Here is a 15,960-nt window from a genome sequence, read left to right as displayed (position 1 = left end):
GGACTCGTGACCTCTGCCGGGCAGCACCTGACTCTGACCATTCATCCTGGGCTCACCTGCTCCCTCCTAACCCCCTCCCACAGATCCCCTGCAGGGCAAAGCCTCTGTCCTCCCCCGGAGACCCTCAATTCTGGACTGACCCTGAACAGGCAGTAAGAGAGAATCTCTTAAATCCTCTCTTCAGCTCATTTTCTTCATCTGCCAAACATTTCTTCTCCACACCTACTATAGACATCACTGGTTTTTGTTTGTTTGTTTTTAAGAGACAGCGTCTTGCTCTATCACTCAGGCTGGAGTGCAGTGGCACCATCATAGCTCACCACAGCCTCAAGCGATCCTCCTATCTCAGCCTCCAGAGTAGCTGGGCTACCGGCGCACACTACCATGCCCAGATAATTTTTAAATTTCTTTTTCTTTTAGACATGGGATCTTGCTATGTTGCCCAGATTGGTCTCGAACTCTTGGCTTCAAGTGATCCTCCTGCCTTGGACATTTGTAACTGTTTTCTTAATTTATAATTTCTATTATGACTGTAAATTATTATTATTATTTTGAGACAGAGTCTTGCTCTTGTCACCCAGGCTGGAGTGCAGTGGTGCAATTTCAGCTCACTACAACCTCAGCTTTCCAGGGTAAAATGATTCTCCTGCCTCAACCTCCTGAGTAGCTGGGATTACAGGTGTGTGCCACCACACCCAGCTAATTTTTGTATTTTTAGTAGAGATGAGGTTTCGCCATGTTGGCCAGGCTGGTCTTGAACTCCTGACCTCAAGTGGTCCAGCCGCCTCAGCCTCCCAAAGTGCTGGGATTACAAGCATGAGACACTGAGCCTGGCCGAGTATAAATTATTTAGGGTTGGGGAGAGTTTCTGTGAAAGTTGGGGGGAATTAGTGTCTGTATTCTGGGTGAAGAATCTCTGATTGAAGGGAGAGAGTGAGAGAAGGAGACAGAGAATGTGGATCCAGAAGTGTTTCATAGAGGGAAGGGGTGTAGAACTGTCAGAAGATGTAGTTAGACTATAGGAAGAACTTCCAGCAAGGCAGGGCAGGGCAGGAATTTTGTGAGAGTCTTTTAGTTGGAGAAGTCTCAGCCTCAGATGTCCCTGCGGTGGGAGGAGGCACAGCTTACAGAGACACCCTCTCCTCCTCCCACCCTGGGGGGCCCCCATCTCCCCCTCAGGCTTGATGGGGCCCCAACCCCTCCTCTTCAGGGACACAGAGACTCTTTGTCTGGGGAGTCAGAGGCTGGGAGGGAGGCACCGCTTGCGTCTCCCTCTTCCCCTGGGGCGGAGGTGGGGGAAGCAGGGTTCGGGGAGCAGTTCAGGGCTCAGAATACGCCTCTTGGTTCCTCCCCTCCCTGGGGAAGCACCCTCACATCCTGCGTGTCTGCGCTTGTCCAATTGCATAAAAGCTCTATTTGACCTCATGGGGGCCTCTTCATGCTGGAGGTGGGGGTCCCAGCACGGTGAGGGGGGCCTCTGCCTCATCCCAAGAATGGCTAGAATCCACCCCTTCCTCCCCGGTGGCTGTGCGTTGCTTTGCGACAGAGACAGATTCCCACCACCTCCCCACCCCCCGCCGGCCTTTTTTTTTGAGACAGACAGAGTCTTGCTCTGTTGTCCAGGCTGGATCGCAGTGGCACAACCTCAGCTCACTGCAACCTCCACCTCCCGTGTTCAAGTGATCCTCCCACCTCAGCCTCCCAAGTAGCTGGGACTACAGGCGCCAGTCACAATGCCTGGCTAATTTTTGTATTTTTAGTGGAGATGGGGTTTCATCATGTCGGCCAGCTGATCTCTAACTCCTGGACTCAAGCGATCTGCCCGCCCCAGCCTCTCAAAATGCTGGGATTACAGGCATGAGCCACCGCACCCAGCTCAGACTCCCTCATTTGGTGGGGATTTGGGATTGAGGCCGGGGCATCCACTGGAGACCTGAGTTGGGGCGGGGGGAGATGAGGGTTAGGGATGGAGATGAGACCTTTTATTTGAGGAATCAAGAATTTGGGGAAAGTGAAAACTGTGTTTTGGGATCTGTGGTGAGAATTTGGGACCAGGACACGTGACTCAGGGATTTGAGTGGAGAGATGAAGGTTTGGAGTAAGGCTGGGGACCCCATTTTGGGATCTGGGGTGAGGTTTGAGGTGGGAGGAGGACCCATTAGGGACTTGAAGGAAAAGGCTTTGGGGCTGAGGATGGTACCTCCTATTGTGCAGCTGAGGGACTGAGGATAAAGCAGGTGGGTGAGTGAGAGTTCGGGGTGAGGTTGGGACCCTAGTTGGGGCCTAAGTGAGGCAGAAAGGACTTGGTGCCAGGGGTGGTGGCTCATGCCTGTAACTCCAGCGCTTTGGGAGGGCAAGGCCGGAGGATCGCTTGAGACCAGAAGTTCAAGACCGGCCTGGGCAGCATAGCAAGACCCCGGTCTCTACAAAAAATATATATTTTAAAATTAGCTGGGTGTGGCAGTGTGTGCCTGTGGTACCTGCTTCTCAGGAGGCTGAGGCAGGTGGATGGCTTGAACGCAGGAGTTGGAGGCTGCAGTGAGCTATGATTGCACCACTGCACTCCAGCTTGGGTGACAGATCAAGACCCTGTCTCCAAAATAAAATGTAAAAATAATAGAAAATAAAAAAGTTTTGGTATAAAGCTGCACCTCCTCCTAATTCTAGGGCCTGGATGGAGGCTGAAGTCTTGAATGAGGTTAAGGTCTCCTTTGAGGGGATCTGCTAGGCGGAAAAGGTTTGGGGTAAGACTGGAACCCTCGAACTCTAGGGCTGGGTGGGAGTGACCCTTCTCCTCCACTGTGGGGTGGGGCAGGAACAACCCAGCTCCTGGCGCTGGGCTCCACCCCAGCCAGCCAATCAGCGCTCAGCACAAAGTTTCCCAACTTCCCAGTCCAGCTGTCAGCGCTCCCCCTCCACAGAGCCCCGCCTGGCCAGGCGCTGGAGCGCAGGGCGAGGCCAGGGCGGGGTTTCGGGCAGTTTCCCGCGGACCCTGAGAGGAGCGGCCGCCGCGAGTGACTGCACCGAGCCCGAGAAGTCGCCGCGCCCCGCAGCCGCCCCGACTGGTCCCCCGCCTTGCCCGTGGGCCCCGCCGGGATGGGGAACCGCCGGGGCCTGGGCCAGCCGCGGGCCGGTCTCTGCCTGCTCCTGGCCGCGCTGCAGCTTCTGCCGGGGACGCAGGCCGGTGAGCCGGGAGGGAAGAGATGGGACCCAGGGTCCACGACTCAGAGAGGCCCTAAAAGAGCGAGGGGTGGAGGGGGGTGGAGGGGCGTGGAGGGGAAGGGCGTGGGCGCCGCGTGCGGCCCCGGTGTGATGTGGGCGCATGAGTATCTGACTCTGGGTGATTTGTGGGTGTGACAGCTCGGGGTGGGGGTGGGGATGTGTGAGTGCGTTTTCTGGCGAGCGCGTGGGAATGCATGCAATGTGCAGGTGTGTGCATGTGTGTATGTGTGTGTAGCATGTGTGTGCATTTGGAGTGAAGTTGCGTATGTGCTTGCATGTGGAGGTTGATGGTGATAGTGTGACTGTGAGTGACAGGGCAGTGCTGGGAGGGTGTGTATTGCGACAGGTGAGTATGCACTTGTGCACTTGTCTATGTCCTGATTTTCGAGGGTAACCGTGTGAGTGGTTATGCGTGTGATTGTGTGTCTCTGAGTGCCCCTAAGAGGGGTGTAGTTATGATTTTTGGGTGCAAATAATTGCCCATGAGGATGAAGGTGGGTGGGGACAAGTATTGGGGGGTGCTCTTCGGGAACCCACAGTTTCCTTTGCGTCTCTTTAAATGGCTTCACCTCATTCTCCCTTTTCCTCCTCTGCCCCAAATTGGCGAGCGCCCATCTCCTCCCCTCCCTCCCTGTTGCCCCCTCCCCCACCCCGCGGTCCCCAGAGCCGCGATCAGCACCATGGACAGGGCCTCGGGGAGGGCCGCGGTGAGGGGCGAGGCGGGGCGGGGCGCAGGGCGGGGCAGGAGTGGAAGTTGCTCCCCCCCTCCCCACCCCAGCTGCTGGAGCCTTGGGTGTTTTTCCCGAGGAATTTCTCAGGAGCCCCCAAGGGGTCCCGGGGGCCGCCGGATGGGTGAGTCAGCGCTGACGCACGCCCAGCTGCGCGCATCTGGCTGGGCGCCCTGTCCCGCCCCGCAGGGTTCAGAGTGGGGGGCGCTTCGGGAGTCAGGGGATGGCGTAGCTTCTCAAGTGTTGGAGATGGGGCTTCCCTGATCTGAGAGACCCTAGACTAGGTCCTCCTGGAAATCCCTTTCTAAGGTGAGCTCAGTCTCCCAACACACACACACACACACACACACACACACACAGACACACACACACCACAGCACACTTCTTACTTTGGAGTCCAGGAAGGTGCCTGTCCATATGGTTAATCCCTGATTGGACTATGCCGCATTCCCACGCTCACACATCCACATGGTCGTGGAATCTCAGGCATCCACTCTGAATATAAGTCCCCTGGGACTCCAGGAATGTGAAACACCGTGTCCAGGCAACCCCCTTCAGCCACCCGCCAAATGGTCCCAGCTTTTATGACCCTCCCACTCGCTCAAATTCTCACACATGCTGCCCCTGACATCCGAACAAACACTGTCAACATTCACAACCCATCACCCACTCACCCGCTGGGTCACACTCTCACACAGAACGGCACTCCCCCATCAGAAGTCCGAGGTGTTAAAGTCACAGACACACCTGCAAGCTCACTGCAAGCGTTACATGGCCACACGTCAAGCAAGTGTATCTAATCCCTCCATTAGAAGACAAATATTTGCACACATTGACACCTGGAGAAACGACATATACCCAGCTATTCTCTGCCTGTCTCACTCAGACTCACCCACGCTTGTACAATATCATGCACATACACATATTTGCACACACATCGCACACCTGGGGGGTTCCCAGCCATGCCCTGACTCAGTCCCCACCTCTGTCCCTCCACATCCCAGACCCCACCCAACATCCCCGTGGGGGCCCTGACCAGCACAGGGGAGAGTGGCAGGGGGCAGGCTGGGCCCCTGACAGACCCCCACACCCCTTGTCCCCTGTAGGCAGGACTCAATGCAGCTTGTGTGCCTTTTTGTCATAATGCCAGCTGTGAAAAGAAAGGGCAGTCAGTTTCTGAAAGGTCATTCCAGAGGGGACACAAGTTTCAAGCAGGAGAGCTTTGAGTTGGATGCCGGGAAGGACTTTCTTAATGTAAATGAGTGGTAGTTGAGGGAAGACCCTCTTTCCTCTGCAGAGAGGTTAGGGTGCGGGTCAGGGGAGAGCCTCCAGGCTGGGTGAGGTCGTCGGTCTCAATCCTGCCCTGGGCCCCAGGCTGAGATGGGGCAGCTGGGATGATTGTTCCGTAGGGAAGTGACTCTTGTGGTCAGCAGAGCCTGGGAGCCCAGATCTCAGCCCCAGGGGACTGCAACCCAGATTTCTCTTAATGACAGCCCAGCCACAAAACAGGCAATTAGAGATGGGGGCTGGGGTGATGGGTTGGGGAAGGCGGGTGGAGAGAGAGAGAGATTGAGAAGAGAGAGAGAGAATGAGAGAAAGAGAGAGAGAGAGAGAGAGAGAAAGAGACTTGGACACAGATGGAGGCCTGGAAAGACCCGGCACAGAAAGTGGGACAGAGAGAGGGTGGGCAGGGATGGGGAGAGAAGGAGATTGGAGGCAAGAGGAAACAGAGGCTGAAACAGGCCTCCGAGGAGTCTGGAAAATGAGGGTTCTGACCTAGGAAGAGTGGGAATGGGGGTCCTTCATCCAAGCCCCTGTCTCCCCAACGTCTTACCCCCCCACCCCAGCTCCCCGTGGTGAGATCAGCAGAGCCGCCCCCAGGGGTGAGGTCATGGCAGATTCTGGAGAATCCAGCTTCTGCCAAGAGGCTGGGGCAGGGGGTCAGTGGGACAGTTTGCTGAGGGTGGGGGGATGGGGGAATCAGACAGGGGCTCGGGGCCCAGGGGAAGCCCCCACCCGCCCCTGCCCAAGCCATGTGGTTCCACTTAGCACTGGCTGGGCTGCCTGCTGGGGTGGGGCTGGTAGCATGGCCTAGATTAGGAACTGTTGGGCCAGACAAGTCCTTTCCTTAGCTGGGATGAAAGAGGGAGAGGGTCAGACAGGGGAGGTCTGGAGGTTATCGGAGACAGCTGGTCAGAAGGAGGAAGTCAGAGAGATGAAATGAGGAGGTCATGGGTCAGATGGAGGAGATCAGGATAGGCAGTGGGAGAAGGTCAGGGGGTAGTCAGAGGGAGGAGGTCAGAGGGGAAAGTTAGAGGGAGTTGATCAGAAGGGAATGTCAGAGGGAGGAGGTCAGAGGGGTATGTCAGAGGGAGGAGGTCAGAGGGGAAAGTCAGAAGGAAGAGGTCAAAGGGGAAAGTCAGAGGGAGGAGGTCAGAGGGGAAAGTCAGGAGAGGAGATCAGAGGAGACATTCAGAGGGAGGAGGTCAGAGGGGAAAGTCCGAGAGAGGAAGGTCATAGAGGAGGGTCAGAGGGAAGAGGTTAGAGGTGAAAGTCAGAGGGAAGAGGTCAAAGGGGAAATTCAGAAGGAGGAGTTCGGGGTCAGACAGAAAAAGGAGATCAGAGGGAATAGGCTGGGGTCAGGCAGAAGAAGATCAGAAGGTCAGAGGGGGTAACCAGAAAAAGAAGTTAGTGGGCATGGTCAGAGGCAGATGGTCAGAGGGAGGAGGTCCAAAATGGCTGTAGACAAAAGGAAGAGGTTGTGGGTGATGGTGGTCAAAGGAGGAGGTTAGAGAGAGGGAGGAGGTGGGGGAAGAAAACACACTGGAAGCCCCTCCTCTCCACCTGGGTTTCGCCTGGCAAGGGGGCTCCAGGCCTGGGATGTAGCCCTAGGGAGCCTGCGCGGGGGAGCGGGGAGAGGGGGACCATTCCACTCTGGGGCTTAGGCCAGGAAGCTTTGATTCATCCCAGAACTAGGTCAACTTTTTTTCTCACCAAAAACCAAGGGGAAAAAAAAAAACAGAGTCAACAGGCTGCTGAGGTCGGAACATCTGTGGGGTGGTGAGGAGGCGGGGGGTGCTGGGGGCCCAGGCCGGCTCCTTCTTCCTGAGACACAAACACATGGTGTGAGGGAGGGAGAGGCTGAGCCCCCTAAAAAACCCCTGAGCCTCTATCCTGGAGTCCTGGGCTTATTCTAGCTGTTCCCCACCTCTGCCTGACACCCCCGGCTTCTCTCTGCTGCAGATCCTGTGGATGTCCTGAAGGCCCTGGGTGTGCGGGGAGGCCAGGCTGGGGTCCCTGAGGGGCCTGGCTTCTGTCCCCAGAGGACTCCAGAGGGTGACCGGGCATTCAGAATTGGCCAGGCCAGCACACTTGGCATCCCCACGTGGGAACTCTTTCCAGGTGAGTTGGAGTAGGAAGCCTGGGTACCTCCCCGGAGGGAGGCACTGCTGGGCCCTCTGAGCTGCCCTGTTCCCTCTGCCCACCCAGAAGGCCACTTTCCTGAGAACTTCTCCTTGCTGATCACCTTGCGGGGCCAGCCAGCCAATCAGTCTGTCCTGCTGTCCATTTATGATGAAAGGGGTGCCCGGCAGTTGGGCCTGGCACTGGGGCCAGCGCTGGGTCTCCTAGGTGACCCCTTCCGCCCCCTCCCCCAGCAGGTCAACCTCACAGATGGCAGGTGAGCATGGGTAGAGTGGGCAGGGGTCCGTGGATAAGGGGTGGGGTGAGAAGCACCCGCACTGAGGCCGTCCCCTTGCAGGTGGCACCGTGTGGCAGTCAGCATAGATGGTGAGATGGTGACCCTGGTAGCTGACTGTGAAGCTCAGCCCCCTGTTTTGGGCCATGGCCCCCGCTTCATCAGCATAGCTGGACTCACTGTGCTGGGGACCCAGGACCTTGGGGAAAAGACTTTCGAGGTAGGAGTTCAGTGATGGGGGAAACTGAGGCAGAGGGTGGGATGTTTTGTCTACAGCCTGAATCTGGAGAGGATATTAAAGAAGGAAGATGTCAAGCTTCAATCTATCCCCAGGAAGCTAAGGGAAGCGAGTTCATGCTTTCGTGCACCGTTGCAGCGTGTGATTGTGAGACTGCAGAGCCACAAGACAATAATTTTTTTTTTTTTTTGAGATGGAGCCGTGCTCTGTCACCCAGGCTGGAGTGCAGTGGCTCGATCTCAGCTCACTGCAACCTCCACCTCATGGGTTCAAGCGATTCTCAGCCTCCCAAGTAGCTGAGATTACAGGTGTGTGCCACCACGCCCAGCTAATTTTTGAATTTTTAGTAGAGACAAGGTTTTGACACGTTGGCCAAGCTGGTGCTGAACTCCTGGCCTCAAGTGATCCACCCACCTTGGCCTCCCAAAGTGCTGGGATTACAGATATGAGCCACCACGCCCGGCCAAGACCATAAACTGTGACGATGCCTACTTGGCTTGTTGTGGGAAGATCCAGTTGTGCCAGTGCATGCTTGTGTGTGCTGTTGCAGTGCATGACTGTGAGATTGCAGAGCCACAAGACCATAAATCGTGACACAGCCTACTTGGCTTGTTGTGGAAAGATCTGGTGGTGTTGTGTGTCTGAGACTGTGACCTGAGATGGTGCTGGTTGCTGTGATAGTGTGTGATTGTGTGGGGGCGGTTATGACTTTGGGAGCCAGCAAGCAGCTGTGTTGTGTGGTTGTGTGATATGTGTTCTGGGTGTGGAGACCTTTGTTAGCTGTGTGTGACCGTGATGTGTGTCACCTCTGGGAGGTCAGGGACCTGACCTATCTCATGTTCCTCCTTATCCCCAGTACCAGATCTTCCCACAACAAGCCAAGTAGGCATCGTCACAATTTATGGTCTTGGCCGGGCGCGGTGGCTCATATCTGTAATCCCAGCACTTTGGGAGGCCAAGGCGGGTGGATCACTTGAGGCCAGGAGTTCGGGACCAGCCTGGCCAACATGGCAAAACCTTGTCTCTACTAAAAATTCAAAAATTAACTGGGCGTGGTGGCACACGCCTGTAATCTCAGCTACTTGGGAGGTTGAGAATCACTTGAACCGGTGAAGGAACTAATGCACCTCTAGTGGGGCAGATGTGTGGGATGTGGCTTGTGGTTGGGATCGGGTGTACCCCTGATAGGATCTTTCCTTCTCTTAGTTACAGGGCATAGAGAGATCACTAGGGCTGTGATGGGGTCATCTCTTCCTTATACTTAGCGTGCTCTGGGTGGGGGATCGTTGCACCCTGGTGCCAGGAGGTGGGCAGGACTGCTGGGGGTTGGGGGGTCAGAGTAAGCCTATGGCTGTATGGCTGCCTTCCTTGACTCCTACACCCCCAACTCCCAGGGAGACATTCAGGAGCTGCTGATAAGCCCAGATCCTCAGGCTGCCTTCCAGGCTTGTGAGCGGTACCTCCCCGACTGTGACAACCTGGCACCGACAGCCACAGTGGTGAGTGAGGGACTCCGTGACTCCTAATCTCAGGACACAGGCTGGGTCCTTCCTGGCTCCAGATCTCTAGAAAGAGTGAATTCTCATCCCCCAGACATGGGGTTAAGTGACCCGTGACCTCCAACACATCCCAGGCATGAATGACTTTGACCTCAAGTCATATTCCTGAGCCACCCTTGACCCCAGGTTACATGAATAACGTTGACTCCAGGTCACAGGGCTGAGTGAGGACCCATGGGCCATGAGCCAGCCTCACCCCAGGTGACCTGAATGATGGGATCTCTGCTGGTGGGATGCTCTAGACCTGACTGGAACCCTTCTCCCAGGCTCCCCAGGGTGAACCAGAAACCCCTCGTCCTCGGCGGAAGGGGAAGGGAAAAGGGAGGAAGAAAGGGCGAGGTCGCAAGGGGAAGGGCAGGAAAAAGAACAAGGAAATTTTGACCTCAAGTCCACCTCCTGACTCCCCAGAGAACCAGGTAAGGGCTCTGAGACCTCTCACTTCCGGTTTTGACCACCTGACTTCCGGTCTTGACTGTCTGACTTCTGGTCTTGGTGCTTGACTTCTAGTCTCCCATCTCTACTAATCTCTGGTCCCTCATCTATGATCTTTTTCTCTGGTCTCGGATCCATGAGCTCTGACTTCTCTCAGCTGACTGATGACTGTCAGGGTGACTGATAACAGGGTGGGGGTGGGTCCCATCTTATGACCTCTCCCATCTCTGACCCCCTCAATCTCCAGTACTGGGGCACTAGAGGGAGGGGACAGAACCAGATAAGTTCCTGATTTTAAGGGAGTTCTTGATGAGGGCTACTGTTTAAGGGGGGATCATTGGCTGGGTTGAATGACGTGTTCATTAGTTAGTGTGTCATTGTTTGGGGTTCCCTGCTTGGGGTCACTGGGGACAGTTATTCATTGGGAGAGTCATTAATTGGGGGCATTATTTGGCTTCCCTGATAGGGATTGCTGGATAGTGGGGAATCATTGAGGGAGATATTAATTGAGGTCAGTGTTTGGGGTGCACCTAGCTGGGGATCACAGTGGAAGGTCATGGATAGAAACCATTATTGGTGTTACTGATGTCCCTAGTTTAGGGTCAATGACTGGGGGGTTGTTGGTGGGTGGTCACTGACTGGAAGTCATAGTGGGGTCACTCATTGGGGCCACAAGTTGGAAGAGTGATTTTCAGGGGGTCGCGGATGGGGTAATTGGTTTGGGAGTCCCTGAGGGAATTATTAGTTAGGAAGTCATTGATGGGTGGAATTACTGTTTGGGGGTCATTGGTTAGGACGCTTTTGTTGTGCTCATTTATGGGTATTCACTGTTGGAGCATCACTGGTTAGAGGAATAATTGATTAGGGGTCACTGATGGGGGTTATTAGTTGGAGAGTCACTAATTAGTGCTAATAGTCAAGAGAGTGTCACTGGTTGAGGTCACTGGTTAGGAAAATCACTGAATGGAGCAGTAACGGGTTGAGGCCATTGATGGGAGTGGGAGGGGTTGTTTGTGGGTCTCTGGTTCTAGAATCACTGGGGTCTGTTGATGTAGGTCATTCTTGGTGGGTCACTGGGTTGGGGGGTCCTTGGTGGGGGTCATTGCTTGGGGTCTTTGGCTGGTGGGGGAGTCACTGGTTGCACTACATCTCAGTTCCAGATCTTCTTGGCCAAGAATACAAACACCAGGAGTAGTGGGCCCTTCTTCAGCCCCTTCCTCAGCCTTGTCCCCTCACCTGGGACCCCACCACCCTCTTCCCACACCCCCCCCAACCCCTGCCTTGACCCAGTTCCTCTGCAGCTGTCCAGGCCAGAAGGAGCCGCCACTCCCTCTCTGGCTGTGGCCTGCTGGCCGCTGAACTCTGCCTTGGGAGAGGACATGTGGGCTAGGCTTCCGGGAGCCTGGCCCTGAATGTTGGACCTTGACCTTGACCACTGGGCTTCAGGGCCAGCCTGACTCAGCACCTCCTCCATCCACGGTGGCTCCCTCTGCTGGCAGCCCTGGTCCAGCTGGCACACTTTTGTCTCCATTGGCCTCTGGTGCTCTTTGGGGAGCCTCCTCTGTCCCTGTCCCCGGACAGGGAGCTCCTGGGGACAGTGGGAGGGTGCCTCCCTTTTGTCTTGATTGCCCTCACCCGAGACCCAATGCTCCCTCCATCCCTGCTCCAGACCTCCACTGACATCCCCAAGACAGAGACTCCAGCTCCAAATCTGCCTCCGACCCCCACGCCTTTGGTCGTCACCTCCACTGTGACTACTGTACTCAATACCACGATCCTAGAGGTTGGATGGGGCTGGAAGAGGGGAGACCCCAAGGGTTACGGGGGTGGCAGAAAATAAGGAGGTTAGGGAAAACTTTGGTCTTTCCTAACGTTCTCAGGGGAGCTTGGACCCTGACAGTGGAACCGAGCTGGGGACCCTGGAGACCAAGGCAGCCAGGGAGGATGAAGAAGGAGATGATTCCACCATGGGCCCTGACTTCCGGGCAGCAGAATATCCATCTCGGACTCAGTTCCAGATCTTTCCTGTGAGTTTCTAGGTGGCTGGGGTTAGGTGCAAGAGAGTGGGATTCCTATTAAAAATTTTTTTTAAATTTATTTATTTAGGCAGGGTGCAGTGGCTCCCGCCTGTAATCCCAACACTTTGGGAGACCGAGGTGGGCAGATCATTTGAGGTCAGGAGATTGAGACTAGCCTGACCAACGTGGTGAAATCCCATGTCTACTAAAAATACAAAAAATTAGCTGGGAGCGCGCTAATTAGTGGCGCGCGCCTGTGATCCCAGCCACTGGGAAGGCTGAGGCAGGAGAATTGCTTGAACCCGGGAGGCAGAGGCTGCAATGAGCCAAGATCGTGCCACTGCACTCCAGCCTGGGCAACAAAGTGAGACTCCATCTTGAAAAAAAAACAGAACAATTTAAAAAAATTATTTAATTTAATTTTTTCTTTTTTTAAAAAAACTTTTATCTTAAGTTCAGGGGTACAAGTGCAGGCTTGTTACATAGGTAAGCTTGTGTCATGGGGTTTTGTTGTACAGATTATTTATTTCGTTACTCAGGTATTAAGCCTAGTACTCATTAGTTATTTTTCCTGATCCTCTCCCTCCTCCCACCCTCCACCCTCCGATAGGTCCCAGTGTCTGTTGTTCCCCTCTATGTGTCCATGTGTTCTCATTTAGCTCCCACTTATAAGTGAGAACATGTGGTATATGGTCTTCTGTTCCTGTGTTATTTTATTTACTTACTTTTCTCACATCTTGAGGTCTTAGAAGGGATTTCTACCTGGAGCCACGAAAGGCCAGTCTCTCTTTTGACTTCTGCACCTGCTTGTGTCAGGCACTGTGCTAATAGTTGACTCTGTGACTAGAGAGAGGCGCTTGGCTTTTACTCCAAGCACCAGGAGATGCCACTCGAGCACTTGTGAAGGAACATGATCTGACTTGGAGCTTTAAAAGCTCCCCCTGGGCCGGGGGCAGTGGCTCACGGCTGTAATCCCAATGCTTTGGGCGGCTGAGGCGGGAGGATCGCTTGAGGCCAGGAGTTTGAGGCCAGCCTGGGCAACAGTGAGACCCATCTCTTAAAAAAAAAAAAAAAAAAAAAAAAAAAAAAAGAGCTCTCTGGCTGCTGAATGGCACATGGACAGTAGGGGGAGCCAGAGGGGCAGCAGGGAAGCCCGCAATCTGCAGTCGGGACGTGACCTGGAGGAAGATGGGAGGGAGGGACGCAGAGAAGTGGACCAATTTGGGACATGCTCCATTTTGGTCTTGGAGAAAGATGGATACGCATTCGATGTAACCGAACCCAAGCTCGGTGGCTTGATGTTTGAAAGGAAAACAAGAGAGACGAGAATTGGTGGAAGGAAAAGCAGGTTTATTCCAAGAGACAGCAAACCAAGAAGATGGTGGACTGTTGTTCCGAAGCACCATCTTAAGTCAGTACAAATTTTAGGCTTTTTTTAATGTTAAGGTCAGGGAGAAGAGAAGAGGGTAGAGATCAAGAGGTAACTGAGGCCAGGTACGGCGGCTCACACCTATAATCTCAGCAATTTGGTAGGTTGAGGCGGGAAGATCACTTGAGCCCAAGAGTTTGGGACAAGCCTGGGTAACATAGCGAGACCCTATCTTTACGAAATATACAAAAAATTAATCGAACGTGGTGGTTCGTGCCTCTGGTCCCAGCTGAAGCAGGAGGATCGCTTGAGCCCAGGAGGTGGAGGCTTCAGGGAGCCATGATCACACCACAGCACTGCAGCCCGGGTGGCAGAGCAAGACCTTTCTCTAGAGAAAAGAAAAGAGGCTTGGGCCGGGCGCGGTGGCTCACGCCTGTAATCCCAACACTTTGGGAGGCCGAGGAAGGCTGATCACGAAGTCAGGAGATTGAGACCATCCTGGCTAACATGGTGAAACGCTGTCTGTACTAAAAAATACAAAAAATTAGCCGGGCGTGGTGGCGGGCGCCTGTAGTCCCAGCTACTCGGGAGGCTGAGGCAGAATGGCGTGAACCCGGGAGGCGGAGCTTGCAGCGAGCCGAGACTACGCCACTGCACTCCAGCCTGGGCGCGAGAGGGAGACTCTGTCTCAAAAAAAAAAAAAAAAAAAGAAAGAAAAAAGAAAAGAAAAAAGGCCAGGTGCAGTGGCTCCCAGTTTGAGTTCAGCCTGGGCAACATAGCAAGACCCTGTCTCTACAAAAAAAAAAAAAAAAATTAGCTGGGCATGGTGGTGTGTGCACCTGCGGTCCCAGCTACTCAGGAGGCTGAGGGAGGATCACCTGAGTCTGAGGAGATCGAGGTTGCAGTGAGCCATGACTGTACCCCTGCATTCTAGCCTGGGCAATAGAGTGACCGTGTGTCAAAAAAAAAAAAAAAAATGCCAAGCAAAGCAAGCAAGCAAGAGAAGGAAGGAAGGAAGGAAGGAAAAGAGAGAGAGAAAAAAGGAAAAGCCTGCCTGGGCAATAGGGTGACTCTGAAAAAAAAGAAAAAAGAAAGAAGAAAGAAAAAGAGAAAGAAAGAGATAGAAAGAAAAAGAAAGAGAAAGAAGAAAGAAAGAAAGAAAAAGAAAAGAAAGAAAGGAAGGAAGGAGCCAAGCATGGTGGCTCACGCCTGTAATCTCAGCACTTTGGGAGGATGAGGCGGGTGGATCACCTAGGTCAGGAGGTCGAGACCAGCCTAACCAACATGGTGAAACCTCGTCTCTACTAAAAATATAAAAATTAGCCAGGTGTGTTGGCGGGCACCTGTAGTCCCAGCTACTGGGGAGGCTGAGGCAGGAGAATCACTAGAACCCAGGAGGTAGAAGGTGCAGCGAGCTGAGATCACACCACAGCACTCCAGCCTGGGGTACAGAGCAAGACACCATTTCAAAAAAAAAACAAAAAAAAAAAAAACAAAAAAAAAAAAAAAGAAAAAAGAAAGAAAAAGAAGAAGGAAAGAAAGAAAGGGAGAAAGGAAAAGCCTAAGTGTTCCACAGGGGAGGCACATAGACACATAGTTGTAACCAACTTGCCCTTGCTACCTTGTTACCTGGAGTGCTTGTTGTGTGCCAAGCATTGTTTTAATTCATTCATCTTTGCATGCGATATACACAGGCATCATTCATCCACTGACTTTACAGGTTGACCAGTTACCTGTAAGTGGCCATAGGGGTTGACTAAGTTTCCCAACTTAGTTAGATCACTCAGTTAGTAAGAGGCAGATGCAGGATCAGTATTGGGCAGCAGTCTCTGGATTTCACGCTCTTCATTCACCTTGGCATGGCATTGCCCGGTGGATGCGGGGGGCTGAGCTTCTCAGTGCATATTGGTTACAGTAGAGGAGAAGGGCCTCTGAGGGTGGACTCCGTGTATGTGTGTGTGTGTGTGTGTGTGCACGTGTGTGTGATCAGATAACTGAAGGGCTTATGTCCAAGTTCACATCTCTTTTCTCCCCATCTCCCCTGACCCCACCCCAGGGTGCTGGAGAGAAAGGAGCAAAAGGAGAGCCCACAGTGATTGAAAAGGTGAGGGGTCTGGATTGTGAGGGGGTTGAGAGGCTTCATGATGACAGCGGTCACCGACACTCATTTCTCCCTTCAGGGGCAGCAGTTTGAGGGACCTCCAGGAGCCCCAGGACCCCAAGTAAGTCATGGCTGTGTTTCCTTCTTCCAGTCTTTCCCTTCCAGCTGAGGGGTGTTTAATCCCCTGGAGTGAGGAGTTGGGGTGTAATGTTGCCTGGCCAAGTGGAGGGTAGTGGACATTTGAGGCTTAAAGGATGAGTCAAAATAGGGAGGATGAACAACATAGAGACTGGGCAACATAGCAAGACCCCATCTCTTTAAAAATAGCCATGTATTTTTTTAAAAAATAGTGGCACCCAACTGTAGTCCCAACTACTTGGGAGGCCAAGGTGGGAGGATTGCTTGAGCCCAGGAGTTGGAGGCTGCAGTGAGCTATGATCACGCCACTGCACTCCAGCGTGGGTGACAGAGTGAGACCGTCTCTAAAAAAAGAAGAGGGGTCCGAGAGTAGCGTTGGGGGTGAGTGGGGGTCAGCATTGCATTAGGGGAGTTGGAGTGGCTCTGTAGTGGAGTAGGGAGGTCAGCCTAAGGTTAGA

General features: G+C 53.7%; 1 protein-coding gene across 4 annotated transcripts in view; it reads left to right on the top strand.

The window, feature by feature from the left end:
• Nucleotides 1-2,913: 2,913 nt before the first annotated feature.
• The window catches only part of COL5A3 (collagen type V alpha 3 chain), a 50,231-nt gene continuing 37,184 nt past the window's right edge, over nucleotides 2,914-15,960 (top strand). Inside the window, exons 1-10 of one of the 4 annotated variants that reach the window (XM_055371590.2) lie at nucleotides 2,914-3,184; nucleotides 7,194-7,352; nucleotides 7,440-7,629; nucleotides 7,711-7,867; nucleotides 9,280-9,384; nucleotides 9,711-9,860; nucleotides 11,546-11,659; nucleotides 11,757-11,903; nucleotides 15,320-15,367; nucleotides 15,444-15,485. In XM_055371590.2, coding sequence (XP_055227565.1) covers nucleotides 3,097-3,184; nucleotides 7,194-7,352; nucleotides 7,440-7,629; nucleotides 7,711-7,867; nucleotides 9,280-9,384; nucleotides 9,711-9,860; nucleotides 11,546-11,659; nucleotides 11,757-11,903; nucleotides 15,320-15,367; nucleotides 15,444-15,485 — 1,200 coding nt within the window. In that variant the 5' untranslated portion in view covers nucleotides 2,914-3,096. The remainder of the gene's footprint in view (nucleotides 3,185-7,193; nucleotides 7,353-7,439; nucleotides 7,630-7,710; nucleotides 7,868-9,279; nucleotides 9,385-9,710; nucleotides 9,861-11,545; nucleotides 11,660-11,756; nucleotides 11,904-15,319; nucleotides 15,368-15,443; nucleotides 15,486-15,960) is intronic. The other 3 variants (XM_055371591.1, XM_063700979.1, XM_055371592.1) reach the window with 3 other exon arrangements.

Source organism: Gorilla gorilla, chromosome 20, assembly GCF_029281585.2.
Source record: "Gorilla gorilla gorilla isolate KB3781 chromosome 20, NHGRI_mGorGor1-v2.1_pri, whole genome shotgun sequence".
Classification (NCBI taxonomy): domain Eukaryota; kingdom Metazoa; phylum Chordata; class Mammalia; order Primates; family Hominidae; genus Gorilla; species Gorilla gorilla.
This window is presented reverse-complemented; position numbering and strand designations above follow the sequence as displayed.